General features: G+C 44.0%; 1 protein-coding gene across 1 annotated transcript; it reads right to left on the bottom strand.

Moving 5' to 3' along the window:
* Positions 1 to 12,561: 12,561 nt before the first annotated feature.
* LOC123018555 (olfactory receptor 1002-like) lies at positions 12,562 to 15,555 on the bottom strand. Its single transcript, XM_044420763.1, has 2 exons — positions 14,636 to 15,555; positions 12,562 to 12,658 (listed from the first exon to the last, which is right to left on the bottom strand). Exons 1-2 carry the CDS (start codon positions 15,553 to 15,555, stop codon positions 12,562 to 12,564), a joined length of 1,017 nt encoding a protein of 338 aa, XP_044276698.1.
* Positions 15,556 to 16,995: the final 1,440 nt, after the last annotated feature.

The raw sequence follows: 16,995 nt of genomic DNA, 5'->3' as shown, positions 1-16,995 counted from the left end.
AGAAAACCATCCAGTGTGGCTGCCTGTAATCCTCTGAACTCATGGGTTCACAGGCATCCAAGAGGAGTGTGAAAGCTAAAATAGTTTCATGCTCTTCAAACACTACCAAGCACCCTCTGATTTTGACTGTCTAAATATTTCCCCCTTCATGAAAGGATGAGAGGCTTAGGCTTAGGCTTAGGCTTAGGTTTAGGCTTGGCACCAACAGGACTTTTCAGAGGATGATGGAGCCTTTCCCTCTCTTTCCCACCCTAAACATCCTCCTTTGCACTGGCTGTGAAGGTGGCCATCCATCTTCAGAGACCAGATAGTATGGAAGGAAACATGCCAGCTGTGAGAACAAAGGGAGGGCCTTCAGAGGTCAGAGTCCCAGCTCCAATATCAATGTTTTTTTCAGGGGCTACAGAGCTGGGGCTACAGTCTCTCCTAGGGCTACACAGACAATTATTAAGAGACCATAGGACTGCACACTTAGATGTGTTAATCATCCAGTTGTCCATGCGAGTCTCAATCTGTTGTCCCCTGACATAAGCCTCAAAAAATGTCCTTAACCTTCACCCTGCCTCAAATTGAAACCTAGAAGAAGTTGTATTCGGGGTCATTTTATGACCCCAAACAAAATTGCCTCAGGCAAGGCAAATGCTGCATATGAAAGGCCTTTATTTGAACCAGCATAAGAATGAATTTCAGGTTTCAGCTGTTAAGTTAATTTTAAAGTGAATATTCTCTGTAACAAAATGTAACAATAAAATCTACATGATAATGTTTGACTTACTGAGCTTTGATTTGCATAGGAATGCTTTGACCTACAAACTTGAAATCGCCATTAAAAAGCTTATTTTAATTCTGTTCATTGGGAGTTTACTGGAAGCTTTAGCCTGAAATCTTGCCTTTCAAGAGAGACTAGGATGACCTGTAGTGAAGCTATCTTTGTTTAGGGGATAAAAGTACCCAACAGAACTATTGTTATGCATATTGGGGGTATCTTGTTACCCAGACATGTTTTCTTTGATAGAAAGAAAACTGAAAAGAAAGAATGTTAAATCTGGGGGCTTTTTATGCCACAAACCCCAACCAGGTCCTGGCATATGTCAGGTTATGTGGGATAACCTGGTCCTTTGATTATTGGACCTGCATATCCAGAGAAGCCCTCATCCAAGCATAGTTTCCATCGTGGTAGGTTTTCAGCCATCATTTTTATAACCCTTGAAAAAATTATATGCTAATATATTTTCTCTACGTCAAAGTAGTTTTCACACTATTCTTCTTCCTCTGTTCCTTCAGATTTGCTAGAATGTTTATTCTTATCTAAGTATTTAAGGTTATATTTACTTACATGAGATGTTATTGCAGTTTTCTCTGAAGAGACTTAGTCTGCTTGCTCTTAAATAAGCGGTAGGTATAGAATCTGTTTGCTTTTCTTACAGCCTTCCAGAATGGAGAGCTCCTGGTGCTGCCAGTCAGAAGACATCATGAAATAATTCTGCATTTTCTTCCTTAACAGTTGTTCTTTGGCAAGAAAAAAGATGGAAGAAGCAGGGGGAAAACATGAGTGGAAGCCACTTCAGGAGCCCCTCTCCCTAAAGCAGTGTTGCAATAAACGCTTTCTCTGGAAGTAACTCCAATCAAATTTCTCCTAGAAATTAAAATCGTTCACAAGCAGATATCTGGCATCTGTTACAGCAAAGTTGGAACTGTGCCCCTTCATGGAAAAATGAGATAGCAGTCTTGCCAGTGACTTTTGATGTTGCTGTTGTTAGTTGCGAAGTTGTGTTCGACCCATCGCGACCTCATGGACAACATTCCTCCAGGCCTTCCTGTCCTCCACCATCCCCTGGAGTCCACTCAATCTCAGACCAACTGCCCCAGTGACTCCATCCAGCCACCTCATTCTCTGTCGTCCCCTTCTTCTTTTGCCATCTATTGCTCCCAGCATTAGACTCTTCTCCAGGGAGTCCTTCCTTCTTATTAGGTGGCCAAAGTATCTGAGTTTCATCTTCAGTATCTGGTCTTCTAAAGAGCAGTCAGGGTTGATCTCTTCTAGGACTGACCGGTTTGATCACCTTGCGGTCCAAGGGACTTGCAGGTGGAGCTAAAAGCCTTCTATGAGGAAGTACCCAATAACAGCACTGGTGTCTTACAAACTAGCTTGGTTATTTTGGTACTAGGGTTCCTAGTGAGAGCCAACTCAATGGCTGCACTACATACCACATGTGAGATTATCTATCTATCTATCTATCTATCTATCTATCTATCTATCTATCTATCTGAATTTAGATGGGTTTAATAGGGTTCCCAACTATGTTTCATTTGCAGTTTCTCCACAGAATGTAGGTACACTTCAAAACAATCCTTAGTCTGATTGTCAAGTTGCCTTCTGCTCATCCAAATGACAAATCTTGAGCAACTCTCAGAAGAAAAACAACCTGCAGTATTTCATTCCCCATTCATTAAATAGGCCCTGGCATCCTAGGGCAGCTGATGAGGCCCCAGCATGCTGGCAGAAGTGGCACCCACTTTGCCTTCCAATGCCTGCAGCTGGATCTGAGAGGAGCCATTTGATTTTCTCACAATGCCCTGGCATATGCCAAGTCAAGCATCCTAGGACATTCTGGGAAATGACACTGGGTTCTCTTCTTCCAAAATGCAAAATTCCAAGCTAGAGATTTCCAATTTTGAATATGAAGTCAAGGGATGTGGGGGTCAGAATGCATAGCTAAAATGACAAAGTTAACAAGTACAGTTAACATCTGTACTTACTCTTACTGGGAAATGAGGTGTTAGCAGGTTTGACGATATCAGTGAAATTTCACCAGTGGAATTGATTTCCAGAGAGGTACCCATTTTGGTCTGTTGTAGCAAGCAATAAGTAAATAAATAATAAATTAAAAATAACCAAATACAACCAAACAAAAAAGAGTCATGGGAGAGCTAGCACACTTATTATAGGATATGCATCCTTGCACCAGAGTACACTTTGTCACATGCATGAAATAGTATCATAAACATGCACATATATATAGCCATAGAGCTATTTGCATGTGTGTGTGGCACAACCCATGTCTCTTGACGCTCTGTGTCCTCAGAAGATTTTCTAGTGTCTTTTGGGAGACTGTCATACCCTCAAACATTCAGGTGTGTCAAAGCATAGCAAAAGTTTTTTGTTTCTGATATTAGAGCAATTCTATGTGAGAGGACAAGACACAGGCAAAAGGACAACTTGCCCTTCAAAACAAATGTGTGTGATACTACATCTGCCAGAATTGTGTGGGTAGTGATGGGCAAATTTGTCAACTTTCATTTTTCTCATTTTCTCATTTTTCCTTTTTTTTTTGGTACACATTTTCCTACTTCTTGCCTTTTAGTACCTTTTTCTTAGTGTAATATATTTTTGTATGCTCTTTTCATCAATATGCACATTCATGTATGTATTTTTCTCCACTGAAGAACTCCAGTGCAAAATTTGGAGAACAGCAAATTTTGAAAAATAACTGAGTTTCAGCTTCCATATTGCTCTCAAAGAGCAAAATCAGATGCATTCACATCAAAATATGTCCCAAGATCTCCTGATAGTGTAAAACAAATTTCTCCTTCATCACTAGGGGAAGAAGAATAGCAATGGGATTGTGACAGTCCCAGTAACATAGGAAGCTGCCTATTACCAAGTCTGAGCACTGATTCTTCGAACTGTGCATCCCCGCTGACTGCCAGTGCTTTAGAGAAGCCTTTGGCGAAGTCTCCGACCTAGAGATACCAGGAATTGAACCTGAAGACCTTCCCCATGCAACACATGGGCTGTACAACTGGGTTATGGTCCTTGCTTCCCATACATTTTCCCCCATTCAGAGGAATCTGTGTGTGGGCAAGCAAAAGCTCTGCATCCGGCTCAGAGGAGCTGAGGCATGGACAGAGACAGGCATTGTATCAAGATGTTGCCTTGAGGCCCAGTTGGAATTCCCCCTGGGAACCAAACTGACCAAACAAAGGCATGTTTATTCACCCATGTGACAGTGATCCTCAGGAAGATCAGGATACAACTGAGTGTGAGACCAAACTAATTAAATAAGGTAGTCACAGTGGCGGGGCAGTGGGTGGGAATGTGGACTGTAAGAAGATCCAAGGCAATTCTGTGAAGGGAGCTCCCTAGACTTGCAATTCAGGATTTTAGGGTTTGGGTCTGAAGATATTGCAGAGCTGGAAAAAACCACCTTATGAGGAAAGGTTGCAACAGCAGAGATTGTTTAGCCTAGGAAAAATGGCAGGAAAGGAGAGACATGACGAAGATGCATGGAATGGGAGGGAGAAAATGGGGGAAATGGGGAGGGAGAAATGTTTTCCTTCTCTCATAACTCAAGAGCCAGTAGTCAGCCAAGGAAGTTGAGTATGGGGAGATTCAGGACAAATGGAAGTACTTCTCCACTTATCACATAGCTAAACTAAAATCCACATCTACAAGAAGTAGTGATGAGCACCAGTTTGGGCAACTTTAAAAAGGGGATTGGATGAATTCATGGTGGCAAAGATTATCAGTGACTACTAGTCCTGGTGGCTACATGCTACCTCCAGAATCAGTGTGCCTCTCTACACCATTTGCTGGGAAACTTGAGCAGAAGGGGGCTATTGCTGGCAGGAGGGATCCTGTGGGCAGCTGGTTTGCCACTGTGTGAACAGAATGCTGGGCTAGACGGACCATGGGTCTGATTCAGCATGCCTTCCTGTGTATGTTCCTAAGAAGTTCCTAGAATAACTTCTTTAGAAGTTCCTGGGAACTTCTTAAGTTCCGAGAGGAGCCCACTGGGGTCTTGCCTGTAGCACACACCCAGATTCAAGGGGTTTGAGGAAATGTTGCTGGAGAATGGCCCACAGTCATAAACAGAAGCAGGATATATGCTACTTCTGCCTTATGGATGAGCTAGGCCCACCCTTAATTGGACAAGCTGGAAGTTAAAAGCTGATACAAACTTGCACCCGCAAGTTCCTACCCAGCTGATAATATGCCTTATACAGCACCTTTGCCAAATTTCATCCAGCATCCTGGGGTAATGCTCACACCCCAAGTTCACATTTTTGTAATGCGATTTACATGAAAAGTCGATTAATAGCTTCATGTTGAAAAGCTCATGATTGCTGCTGCTGCTGCTGCCACATGCAAGAACAACAAATGGACAAAACCTTTCCTCCAAAAGAGGGATGAAGATGTGCCACTGCTATTAAGTGACTCTGAACCCTGAGAAAGAGAATTTCTCTTCCCTTTGGAGAAATGCAGTCCCCCCACAGTTTCTCTGCCCACTTCTAGCATGATGGAGTGTGAGAATCCTTTGGCACAGAGCTCTGGTGTGGCACCTGTGTACCTCTGTAGCCAGTTGGTTAACAGAGCCGGCAGAAAAAATGTGACAGAGCCAAATTCTCACTAACTCCCATGGCTGTGTGGGTCTGGAAGTGGCATCACGGTCATGAAGTCCAATCAGAGTGAGAGCAAGAACAAGAAGAAATTATTCTGGCCATCACTATGGCATCTTTATGGTAGAAAACTTTGGAGAAACCTTCGTGTAGGACCTCCTCTAGCCCTTCCATGCAGCATGCCTTAGGTACATGAGCATCGTAAAGGCTGAAAATGTGTCCTGCTTCGAAAATATTAGCACACTCCTTACTTTTGGCAGTAGAAGATGCAGAGCTTGCATGCTAAGAGGCAAGCATTGGGGACTGCAGTCACGATAAAGCTGCCCCAGCTTCCACACTTGCCCTGTTCTTGCATATGTGCCCCACCCGCCATCCCTGACGGCTTTATGTAAATGTGAGCCAATGAACCTGCCTTTGTGATCTGCCTGCTCAAACAACCCCCCATGAAAATTCCCCTTACTAAACAGGTCAATTTGATGGCAGGTGCAAAATTCGTACCCTGCCCCATTAGAACCCATAAAAGCCATGCTGACAAATGGAGAGGGTGGGTGGGAGTCAGAAATAGCAAAGGGGCCAGAGAACAGGCACCCTAAGGCATCATGGCACAGAGCACGCCTAGGGACAGTGGCCTGGACCAGCTTCCGCCTGACCGATCTGTAGACTTGTTTCATGACAGTGCTAACACCACTGTGGGAATACCTGTGTAGATCATGTACACACTGAGATGCTCTCTTCTGCGCTACTCTTAAGGGGGCAAGGGCCACATTTTGGCTTTATAACTGTAAAATGCCATGAGGGTATCTGCTAGTTGGGCCTAACTTAGATGAATAGATTACTCTCCCCTTTGAGATTTGGAGGCCTTGGGAAGGCCCTATCTAGTTTTCAGCCTGAGTAAGGAGAGGGTGACCTTAGAGGCAGATGGAAATGTGGCTCTGAGCAACCTGGGCTCGGCCCAGGGGCTGAAGAAAGAGACCGTTGCTGGAACACTTCATGAACCTTAATTAAGAGGTTTGGTTCTGAACATTCACTTGGCCTTAGATGAGGTCCTAAATGACAGAAAGACAGACTTGTGCCCCTGGAGATGTCATAGTCCCTTGGCTTTGTTTTTTCACTCTGGTGGTTTAATTAATAAGGATGAAAAATATCAGATCGTCATCCATAGAGGAAAATAAACAGCTCTACTTGAGGTCCCATGCCAGTCTTCTCAGGAGTAGATCCCACTGAGTTCAATTACTCTTGCTCCCAGGCAAGTGCAGATAGGACTAGGTACTGGGATGCCTTCGAGGACTTGAATCATCCCAAACACGGATCTACATGAGCGTCTTATTCCCTCTCTAGAGACTTTGTTAGGCTGTCTGTCTAAGACACAGATTACCCAGGACCTTTTCCCATGCCTCTGTGACCTTACAGTGATGAACCATGGGCTGATTTCCCCACCAACACAGCCAAGGCATATCAGGTTTTTCCAATGTAAGATGTAAAATGCTGAGCAAACAAAGTGAAAAACAAACCTCTAAACATTCGGTTTAAACCAAATGAGGCCTCCTAAGGGACAGAGGCCAAGCCAGTTCAGCATCATTGCCTGCCATTACAAAGCAAATACTGTTATGCCTAACCTCTCTCTAGATACAAACAATGAGGTTAGCAAAACAATATTTTTAATAAGGCATCGTGGGTATTAGTCAGAAATTCCATTGTTCCTTCATTTTAAAGTTCGCAGTCAAGAAATCAACAGGGAAAAGGCAAAGGAGGGGGAACAGTTTAGAAAACAGTTGTCAAAAGAGATATTCATAATTGTAAGTGAAAGGGCTGATCTGCCTCAATAGCTCATTTTTATACACTGCATGATGGCGACTGTCTCAGAGAAGAAAAATATGTATTTTAAAATTGTCCTTTTAAAGGATGCTCCCTTCACACGCCCTCTACTTGCACAGGCAACAGAAGGACTTTTGCCAGCAGCCACTAAGTACCCCTGGCTCCTTTTGCTGTCTTACGAGCATATCCATGCATGGACGAGGTCTCAGGGGTCATAAGCGAGACCCTTTTTGGGAGTAAGGGATGCACCATCCCTCAGGTGTGACACTGGAAAACTTGCTCCATTTGTCTTCATAGACTTTTGATACATTCCCAATCCAATGGTCAAAATTAGACTGATTTGGGGTGGGCTGAGGGGGGTTTGCGGGGGCGGGTGTTGCTTTTTTGCTTCCTTAAAATTACTCAAATTACATACGCAAATTTGGAACCTACTAGTATGTATTTCTTGCACAATTTCTGCAAATTACATAAATTTGGGCAAATTGCTATTTGAGCAAATTGGGGTTAATACATTACAAACGAGCCATTATTGTTGCAGCATTTAACATGAGAAGTATAGAAACATCCTCATTTCACCCCATATGTACACACTGCACCCTGGCCTCCTTGAATTCTGTCACAATTTCAGGTAAGTGCAAAATGCAGGCTTTCTCTATGCAATTTGCAGAAATCTGCAAAAAATTATGCAAGTGGTGAACATAAATTCAGCACAAAAGTATTAAAATTGCATCCTCTTTTAAAAATGCAAGTTTCCTGTTGGCTGGGCTCATGTCAAATTAAGTCAGCTCCAGTGCAGGATTGATAGAATGGAATCTGCAGGCCTGAGTTCAGAGAATCCATCCAGTTTTTACTAATGTATTTGATTCCTCACACATCTCAACAGGAAGGATATGTACTTTGAAGAGAAGCAAATGATGGGGGGAAGGCTCAAAGTGACACTCATCTTCCACAATTCTCATTGAAATCGTACCTTATTGAGCCTTAACCGGTTCCAATACCTCTGCTCCATTTAGCAGGCAAGCTCCTTACTACTTGAAGATGACGGCATGACTTATAGGTGAACACTGTATGGGAGAAGGAAGGTCAAGCAAAGGTCTTTTCTTCCAGGACTTGTGTTGGGTATATTCAGGTCAGAATAGCCATAGGAGAGCTGTCTGGAACTCTCTTTGGTTCATCTGTGTCACCAGGAAAAGAAATCAGGAAAACTAGCCCCCAAAAAACAAAACCTAAGCCAAAGTTCCTACTCACAAGGGTGCCACCACCTCCCATGCTAGCTCATCCTCTGCCCCCAGCATGACTACTTTCCGCTTTTTCTTTGCTTGCAGAATTACAGAATAGTAACTCAAAGGGGCCTGTACGGCCATTGAGTCCATCCCACTGCTCAATGCAAGACTCCCAGTTAAAGCATTCTCAACAGATTGGTCGTGAGCCAAGTCAAATTTCCCCATAAGGGTCAATGTAAATATGGTTAATCCGTTCTGTAACCATTTTTTAAATCAGAAAAATGTGAAGCAAAGTGACAACAACAAAGATCGCGGCCACCCCCCCACCCCAAGCACAAGCGCGGCCATCTCCCTGCCCCCCGCCCAGCACGGCCGAGATCGCACCTGTCATCCCTGCATGCGTCCGTCATCCCAGTGCACTGGGGGGGTGTGGGGGAGAGATGGGCACAATCGCGGGCACACTGGGGGTGGGGAGATGAGCGCGATCGCAGCTCCGTTCGTTCAGGGAAGGTGTGCCTGATCAGAGGCGCGCTCCTGCAGGAAAGACCGGCAGAATCTTGGCCATCTCCCCCGTGGCTCTGCTTTGCTGCTCCAGTCTTTCCTGCAGCAGCGCACCTCTGATCAGGCACGCCTTCCCTGCATGAAAACAACTGGGATCGGTGCCATCTCCCCACTCAGGGTGGGGGGGTGGGGAGATGGCTGCGATCTTGGTCACCACCCAAAGCGGTGTTCACGACCCAAGTCAAAATTTTTCAGAAATTTTTGCTTGTGACCCGATTTGTTCATGAACCAAGGTGTTCGTGAGCCGAGGTACCACTGTAGTTGGTTCCATCACTGTACTGCTCTAACAGTTAAGAAGATTTTCCTGATGTCCAGCCAGAATCTGGCTTCCTGTAACCCATTATTTAACCCATTACTCCATGTCCTGAACTCTGCTCTGTTCACTTCAAACTGCTCCCCTTGAGTACTGGATCTAATATGTCTGACAGATTAAAAGGAACAGGTGTCCCGACATGATTGTTGGTGACCGTATTCTTTGGCACACCTTATTCATCTAGAAAATGAGTAGGTCATCTAACAGAACAACAGGTACCTGCCCTGATCTTTTTCCTGGCCAGATCATGATGTGGCTTGTGATAGCAGTTGAGGCCACAGGTAGATGCCACTCACAACTTGCATGGCTTCAGGGATGCACCTTGAGGGCTCCAGTTAGAACTTAACAGTCTGTTGAATCAAATAGACAGCAGCTCTTTACATTTGGAGGGGTTTGAAGTCTATGAACCACCACAAAGGACATTGCTGCCTCAAGGGCTCTTGGTGGGGAGCTGACTTCAGCCCTACGCCTGCAGCTGATATTTGGTAGGGAGACTTTTCCTACTCCCTACAAAGACTCACTCAATACGCTTTTATAAGGAGTGAAGATTGTTGGGTGGCTGCCGGGGTGGGTGCCTTCGGGTGTTGGAAGTCCCTGCCCTAGATCTTCTTTTCCTAACATGGTGGCCTCCAGGTGTATTGAATACAACACCAATCAGCCACAGGCAGTAAGGCCATGGGCAAGATGCTGGGAGTTTTAGTCCCAAACATCTGGGAGGCACCATGTTGGGGCGTTCAGTGAGCAGTAAGTGCATCACCAGACTTCACCCCCTTGCTGCCAGGTCTTGCCCTGGATTCACTACTTTGCCCCCAAATCACATCAGCCCCACACCTTTAATGCCAATGTTTTCCAGCCCAGTATCATAATTCCGTCTTTATAATTAGGAATTCTCTGCATTATGGTACGATTCTGTGCTTTTGTACCTGTGAGTAAGTCCCAGTGAACAAAGTGTCTGGGTTCAGATGACATGCTACACCTTGTTGTGGGATGTAACCCATGATGAGTTATGGCTATGTGAGTTACAGAGTTATATGAGCTACGTGGTTATAGAGTTAAGCCCTGCGGCAGACCATGGCAGTGGGCTACGCAAAGGTGCCCCCTTCATGTGCTACAACATCACCATGGGTCACATCACCCACAAATGGACTGTTGTGCCACAGGAACAGCCCCAGTGGGACTTCTCTGCAGGACTGCACTAAAAAGAGCACAGTTGTCTAGAATGGCAAGTACAGCAACTATCCTCTGTATAAACAGCCAGGCAATTTTTATACAGTGAGCTGCCCCCCCGCCCTATTTTTTAAAGCATTTGCACTTGGAAGTGACAATCTTTCCAATGCTCTCTTCATGGCATTCCGACCTTCCCATTTCTTAAACTACAGAGTATTGGGTTGAGCACTGGGATCATTTTTATTTATTAATTTATTTATTTAGAAAATTTCTATGCCACCCCATTCGCCGAAGCCTCGGGGCAGCTCACAAAACATCAATTAAAATAGAATATACTAAAAATATAAAACGAATCATCACAGTGTAGAAAGCTGCCACCACCCCGTCTTGGTCCATAGAATAGCTGGAGCTGGGAAGTGGGTGCATAAGGAGGGGGTCCTATAGAAAACAGTGACAGCAATGGGATGGGAAGAGCATGTAGAGAATGCCTTGCACATGCCTGCAGTGCAGCCCGTCCCGACAAAGGTGGGGAGGATGCAGCAGTAAGAGACCAGCACTATTGATGTGTTGGTGAGCTCTTCAGATCCAGCGACAGCAAACAGCAGAGCTTACACAAAGGAGGTCCATCACAAAAGAAACGGTTGTGTGCGATGGATTGGGAGCAAGTTAATTTTAAACCAAACTCCATTTCTATGGATGCATTCAGAAACCCAGCTACATAAGACAAAATCACAAATGGACGAGAAACCCTTTGGCCATGACGCTTTTATACAGCAGTGAGTTACAGAAGGCCACATATTAGTCATAAGCAATTGCAAGACATGGCCAGTGTACAAGATCTTTTCCACGGCGTCAAGAAATTCACTAGCATCTTGGATGTGACAACTGAGGAATAGCAGGAAAGGAAATACATGAGGGTCTGAGAGTGCAAATCAGTCTTCCCAACCACAATGATGTCTATATTTCCCACAGCAGTGATAAGTAGAAACACCACAAAAGAGGGTGGCCCAAGGACAACAGCATCTGTGAATCTCAAAAGAATGAACTCCCCTGCTAGAGTGCAGCTTTCTCCTGCTATCTGTCTGATGTATGTTATCTACTTATTCACTTATTCAGTGCTGAGAAAGAAAAATCATGCTTGGCTGGGATCCTTCAAATGAAAACATATGTGGCACGGTGTGTTAGGGAAAAGCCTGGAAGACCATTGAAAACAGAGGGCGACAGAGACCATTCTGTCTTGGTGTCCAGGCCTTCTCTGCATGGACATTCTTGTTCTTCTCCTATCCAGGAGGGCCTCAGATTCCTGTCTCGTGTTTTTCTCGTGATCTAGTGTTTAATGTCAATGAATTCATTGTTTGAAGTTTCACATGAGAAGTTTGTTAATTATTTTTGGTTTTGGATAGTCTTGAGTTTAATCTAAATGTCAGCTAAGACCTGAGAAGGTCACTCAGTTATCTGTTGGCCATACTTCTTTTGCTTAAGTAGCTGTTACTCATTGTTTACATGAGCTTGAACAAAACATGGGCAATACTTAAGATCCAGCCTGGTGCGGTGGTTAGAAGGTTAGACTGGGGGCATGGAAGATCCAGGCTGAGCCCCCATTGGGTCATGAAACTCATTGGGTGACTCTGAGCCAGTCACAGACTCTCCACTCATCCCACCTCATAAGGTTGTTGTGAGTTATGTAAAGGGGGGGGGTGGGTTCTTTACAGGAGAAAAAAGGCAGAATATAAATGCAAGTAGTAGTAGTAGAAGCAGCAGGAGCTTAGCAATATCATTTATCACCAAAAGGGCCTCTTCAATGCCAAATCTCTGGTGTGGGAATGCCCAAGATTTATGTAGTTATCTTTTCTTCTTCCCCAATTAATTATGTGCAAAGCGCATTGATTTTCTCTAGTTCAGTCAAAGCAGGCACGGATATGGTAAAGACCTATACCCACACGCACAGAGGACATCTCCTAAGAGCAGAAATTCAGTGCAGACCAGGCTGCTTTAGTCCCCTGTATCTGCTGTTTCTTTGAGGGGTTTTCAAATGCATGTAAACTTGCCTTCATGATCTCTGCAGTCTTTTATAATAGTTCCTTAACTTTCCCCATGAGTGCGCTTATTGTCTCTGGATCCCAAGAAAAGAAATGCTGCCACTGGCAGAACACAGAACTGCTTCAGAAACACTTGCAGAGGTCAGGCTACTATTTGCACACCTGTTTCTGTAGGCATAATAAAATAATAGCAATAGTAATAAGAAGTCTGACGTGTTTTGCGAGATTGTCGTAATGGTTAACAAAGATAAAGACTGTAAGGATGCAACCCTATGCAAGTTTGGCCAGAAAATCATCCTACAACTGTTAGCATTCCCCACCCAGTTTGGGGAATTTCTATACGTTTTAAACTAAAATACTTATGTCATATAATAAAGGCAATTTAAAATAATAAACTCCTCTCCCCATGCTGACTTTTGAAGCAGTAAGACCCATTGAAGACAAATGTATTTACTTCTAAATAAACATGTATATTGAATGCATTTCCAATTAGCTGTTACTTGAGGCAAAAAAAGAAAAAAGAAAAAAAAAAGACAAATGGAGACAATTGGAGAGACTCAAAAAGTCATTCCAAACTTTATTTCTTTCAGAAGACAGAGGGAACGAGGGAGGAAGCAGCATTGCATTTACCTGAAAGAGGAACAAATCCCTCGCTGAACCAAAACCAGAAATTCACTGGGGGAAAGCACTGTTTTGCCAATTCTAAGTTGAAAGGGCAACACACGGCTATTCTGATTCTAAGCTGATTGGGGAAAGTACAGTTAGGTTGTGTGCACTCTGAAGTTACCTGAAGTAGCCAAAGCCTGAAATCCACAGTAAAGCTGATTGTAACAGGTTTTGTAGGCTGATTGTAAAATGGGTGGAAACCTTCCTCCACACAAGGGCTTGCTTACATTAGGTCACACGGGATTTTTTTTTTTTAATCCTCTGTGACCTAATGTAAATAATGAACATAAGAACATAATTCTGGTTTGCTGGATCAGATCAAAGTCCATCTAGTTCAGCACTTTGGATACTTGCTCCTCAGCAACTCAGCAATGCAGGTATGCCACTTCAGGTAAAGGAGGAAGCACATAGCCAGCAAGCCTAGTAGCCACTGACAGTCTCCTCCTCCATTAATCTCTCCAATCCCCTTTTAAAGCCATTCGAATTGGTGGTCATCACCACTTCCCAAGGCAGCAGATTCCATACTTTAACTATACTTTGTGTGAAGAAGTGCTTCCTTTTATCTGTCTTCAACGAGATGACTCCAGGTTCTACTCTTATGAGGAAGGAGAAAAATCTCTCCTTTTCAGACTTTCCCCACACTTGGCATTATTTTAAACCCCTCCGTCATGTCTCCCCTCACTCACCCTTTTTGCAAGCTGAACAGTCCGTTGTCATAGTTGTTCCTTATAGGGGAGCCGCTCGAGCCCCTGATCAGTCTACCTGCACTTCTCTGTACTTTTTTCAAGTACAGAAAAGGACAGGCAATGTCCCTTTCCAGAAAAGGCAACCAGAATGGCTCACGGTATTCCAAGTGCAATCATGGCAAACATTTGTATAAGGGAAGTAAGATTTTTGGCAATTCTATTTTCTGTTCCATTCCTAATTGTGCCTAGCATGGAGTTTGCTTTTCTTCACGGAACTGCTTACTGGCATGACATTTTCACTGAGCTGCCCACTACTTCCTCAGGATCCCTTCCTTGCTCAGTCTCTGCTGTGCCCTTTATTACACCAGCTCACTTCTCTCGCCTATGTCATTCTAGCTGCGAGAGCAATGGTCTAGTGAATGGACCATTCACAGTGAGGAAGCCCAAACAGCCAAGAGCAATGATGATGGGAGATCATCTGCCAAGCCATTGGTAACTGGGTGAGAAAGAGGTACTCAGCGACCCTCATTGGGTTATTCGGGTCCCTGGGTTACAGCATGCATACTGGGCAAAACAAGGCATTGGCAGATTTGTAAGCTGCCTTGAGCTCCTTGTGGGATGAAAGATGGGAGATAAATATAAATGAATAAATAAGTAAAGATGCCATTTTAATAATGTACACATTTAATAATACCATGTCTTTTTCCTATTAAAAGTTCCCATTATTGCATCCTTGTGGCTTGTACTTCCCTTTGAATTCCTGCCAAGGCGTCCTTCACCTCCTTGTTTCTCAGGGTGTAGATCAGAGGGTTCAGCACAGGGATGACAATCGTATAGAACACAGCAAGAGCTTTATCACTCACATGTTCAAAGGCCGGTTCGTTGCCAGCTGTTGGCTGGAGATGCAAAATGAGAATTGCCCCATGAAAGATTGTGCCCACAGTCAGGTGTGAGGTGCAGGTGGAGAAGCCTTTGAGTCTGCCTGCAGCTGAGTGGATCTTCAACACAATGTTGGTGAGAATATACACGTAGGAGACCACGACACTCAGGATGGTGAATAGTTCTATAAGACCAGCCTCATAAAACATCAGGAGTTCATTGACATAGATATCAGAGGAGGAGATTGCTAAAACAGCAGTGATGTCACAGAAAAAATGGTTGATCACGTTGGTCTTGCAGTAGGATATTCTGAAGGTGAAGACAGTTTGAACAACGGAGTGCAAAAGCCCAAGAGTGTAGGACCCCCACACCAACAGAATACAGACTCTGGGGGACATGAGGACTGGGTAGAGCAGCGGCTTGCAGACAGCCACGTAGCGATCATAGGCCATTGCAGCCAGAAGCAGGCACTCTGCACTCCCCAGAGCTATCGAGCAATACATTTGAAATGCACATCCCATCACGGAAATGGACTTCTTATCTGCTAGAAGGTTTGCTAATGCCTTGGGAGTGAACACAGAAGAAAAGCACACATCCAGGAAAGACAGGCCACCGAGAAAGAAGTACATTGGAGTATGGAGCCGGGGACTGGCCCTTATTAAGGCAATCATGCCTAGATTTTCAACCAGGGTGGCCATATAAATAGCCAGGAGCACCAAGAAGAAGATGATCTGGAGTCTAGGATTGCTGGTCAACCCCACAAACACAAACTCTGTGACCACTGTGGTACAGTTTTCTTCAGACATTATGCCCAGTTATCTTTTTTTCAGACCTGGAAAATACCAACGTATGGAAGAAGTTAAACCATGTTATCTTCATGCAGCATTTTGTTGCCAGCTCCAAGGACAATTACTAGGCTGCATGATTAAAAAAGAAAAGTTTAACATATTCTTGAAGACTAAATTTCTCAAGCTACTCCACCTGAAAGCTTGCAACAACCAAGATTCAAGCGAGATGTCAGGAGAAATTTCCTCACTGTCAGAGCAATACAACAGTGAAACCGGCTGCCTAGGGAGGTGGTGGCCTCTCCCACACTAGAGACATGCAAAAGACAGTGGACAGCCATCTGAGTGGGATGGTGTGACTTGGTGTCCTGCAACAGCAGGAGGTTGGACCCAATGGCCTTCTTGGCCCTTTCCAACTCTGCTATTCTATGATTTTATTATTTTAAACTTCTGGAAAGGTAGACCTGTTAGTGTATTTCAGACTTGCAGCAAAATCCAGAAAGAGTGTTGCATTAACTTAAGGGATAGCATAGTTCTTATTCCTTTAGCTTATTGTCCTAAAGAAAATGGGCTCTGCCTTTTTATGTTATGCATAAGTATGCTTGTACTTCATTTACTGAATACTTGTATCCCATTTTGGTGCTTTACTTTGGTATCCTAAACATTTTCCAATGCTGCTCTGTTTTTTTAACAATTGTTGAATACTGTCTTGATAACCATTTTACCAGTAATTCATTGTTAAAAATAATTTCAATATTAATTGCATTACATATTGATTTGTGGAAAGGTCTATGGACCAAATCAAGGTTTTGGTTGATTGATATTCTTCAAGGCTGCCAACCTATGCAAATGTACACAGGAATAAATTCTACTGAAGATAAGGGTATCTACAAGTCCATGATGTGGATTAATGCATAGGATTGTGCTGTTGGTGGTTAGGGTTAGGGTTAGGGAGCTGTATGTGGCTGGTTATGAAATGCAGGTAAAGAAGAACAGGGAATGGCTCACCACCCGCATTCGCCATTTGTGCAAGAGCCTGGATATTTTCTTTAAAGCTGTTTGCTTGTCCCTGAGTTGGTTCTCTCAGCAGTGTGAGACTGCGGCCTCAGAGCCGTTTCTGGCATGCTGAGTGCCCCTTGAATGGATGCTGCTGCTTAAATCCCACACTGTCCACACCTGTGGTGAGAAGGCTCTAGAATCTAGATGAAGCGGATACAGGCACAACCCACTTAAATTAATACGGTTTGCTTCAGAACTTCCTGACACAGAGCTTTCAGCTAAAGTGGCGTTCCCATCTTATCCATGCTTCCCAGAGAATACCTCCACTGAAGACTGTAGGACATACTTCTGGGAAAATATGCATCCCATGGAAGAATCAGCCCTGCCAGAGCACATTTCAGACTGAATATCATTGTGTGTCTTTGTAGCTATTAAAACCCAAGCACACAATTTCCTCTGCTT

The sequence above is a fragment of the Varanus komodoensis genome, unplaced genomic scaffold (genome assembly GCF_004798865.1).
Source record: "Varanus komodoensis strain SLA01 unplaced genomic scaffold, ASM479886v1 scaffold110, whole genome shotgun sequence".
Lineage (NCBI taxonomy): Eukaryota > Metazoa > Chordata > Lepidosauria > Squamata > Varanidae > Varanus > Varanus komodoensis.
The sequence above is the reverse complement of the archived record's forward strand: the minus strand, read 5'-3'. Positions and strand labels throughout refer to the sequence as shown.

What these genes read in the sequence shown, in the direction of transcription:
- LOC123018555 (XM_044420763.1), bottom strand. Translation starts at nt 15,555, where the DNA reads ATGTCTGAAGAAAACTGTACCACAGTGGTCACAGAGTTTGTGTTTGTG. An exon ending in AAGGAGGTGAAGGACGCCTT is followed by an intron (nt 12,659 to 14,635) that starts GGCAGGAATTCA and finishes AGTAGCCTGACC; the next exon opens with TCTGCAAGTGTTTCTGAAGC.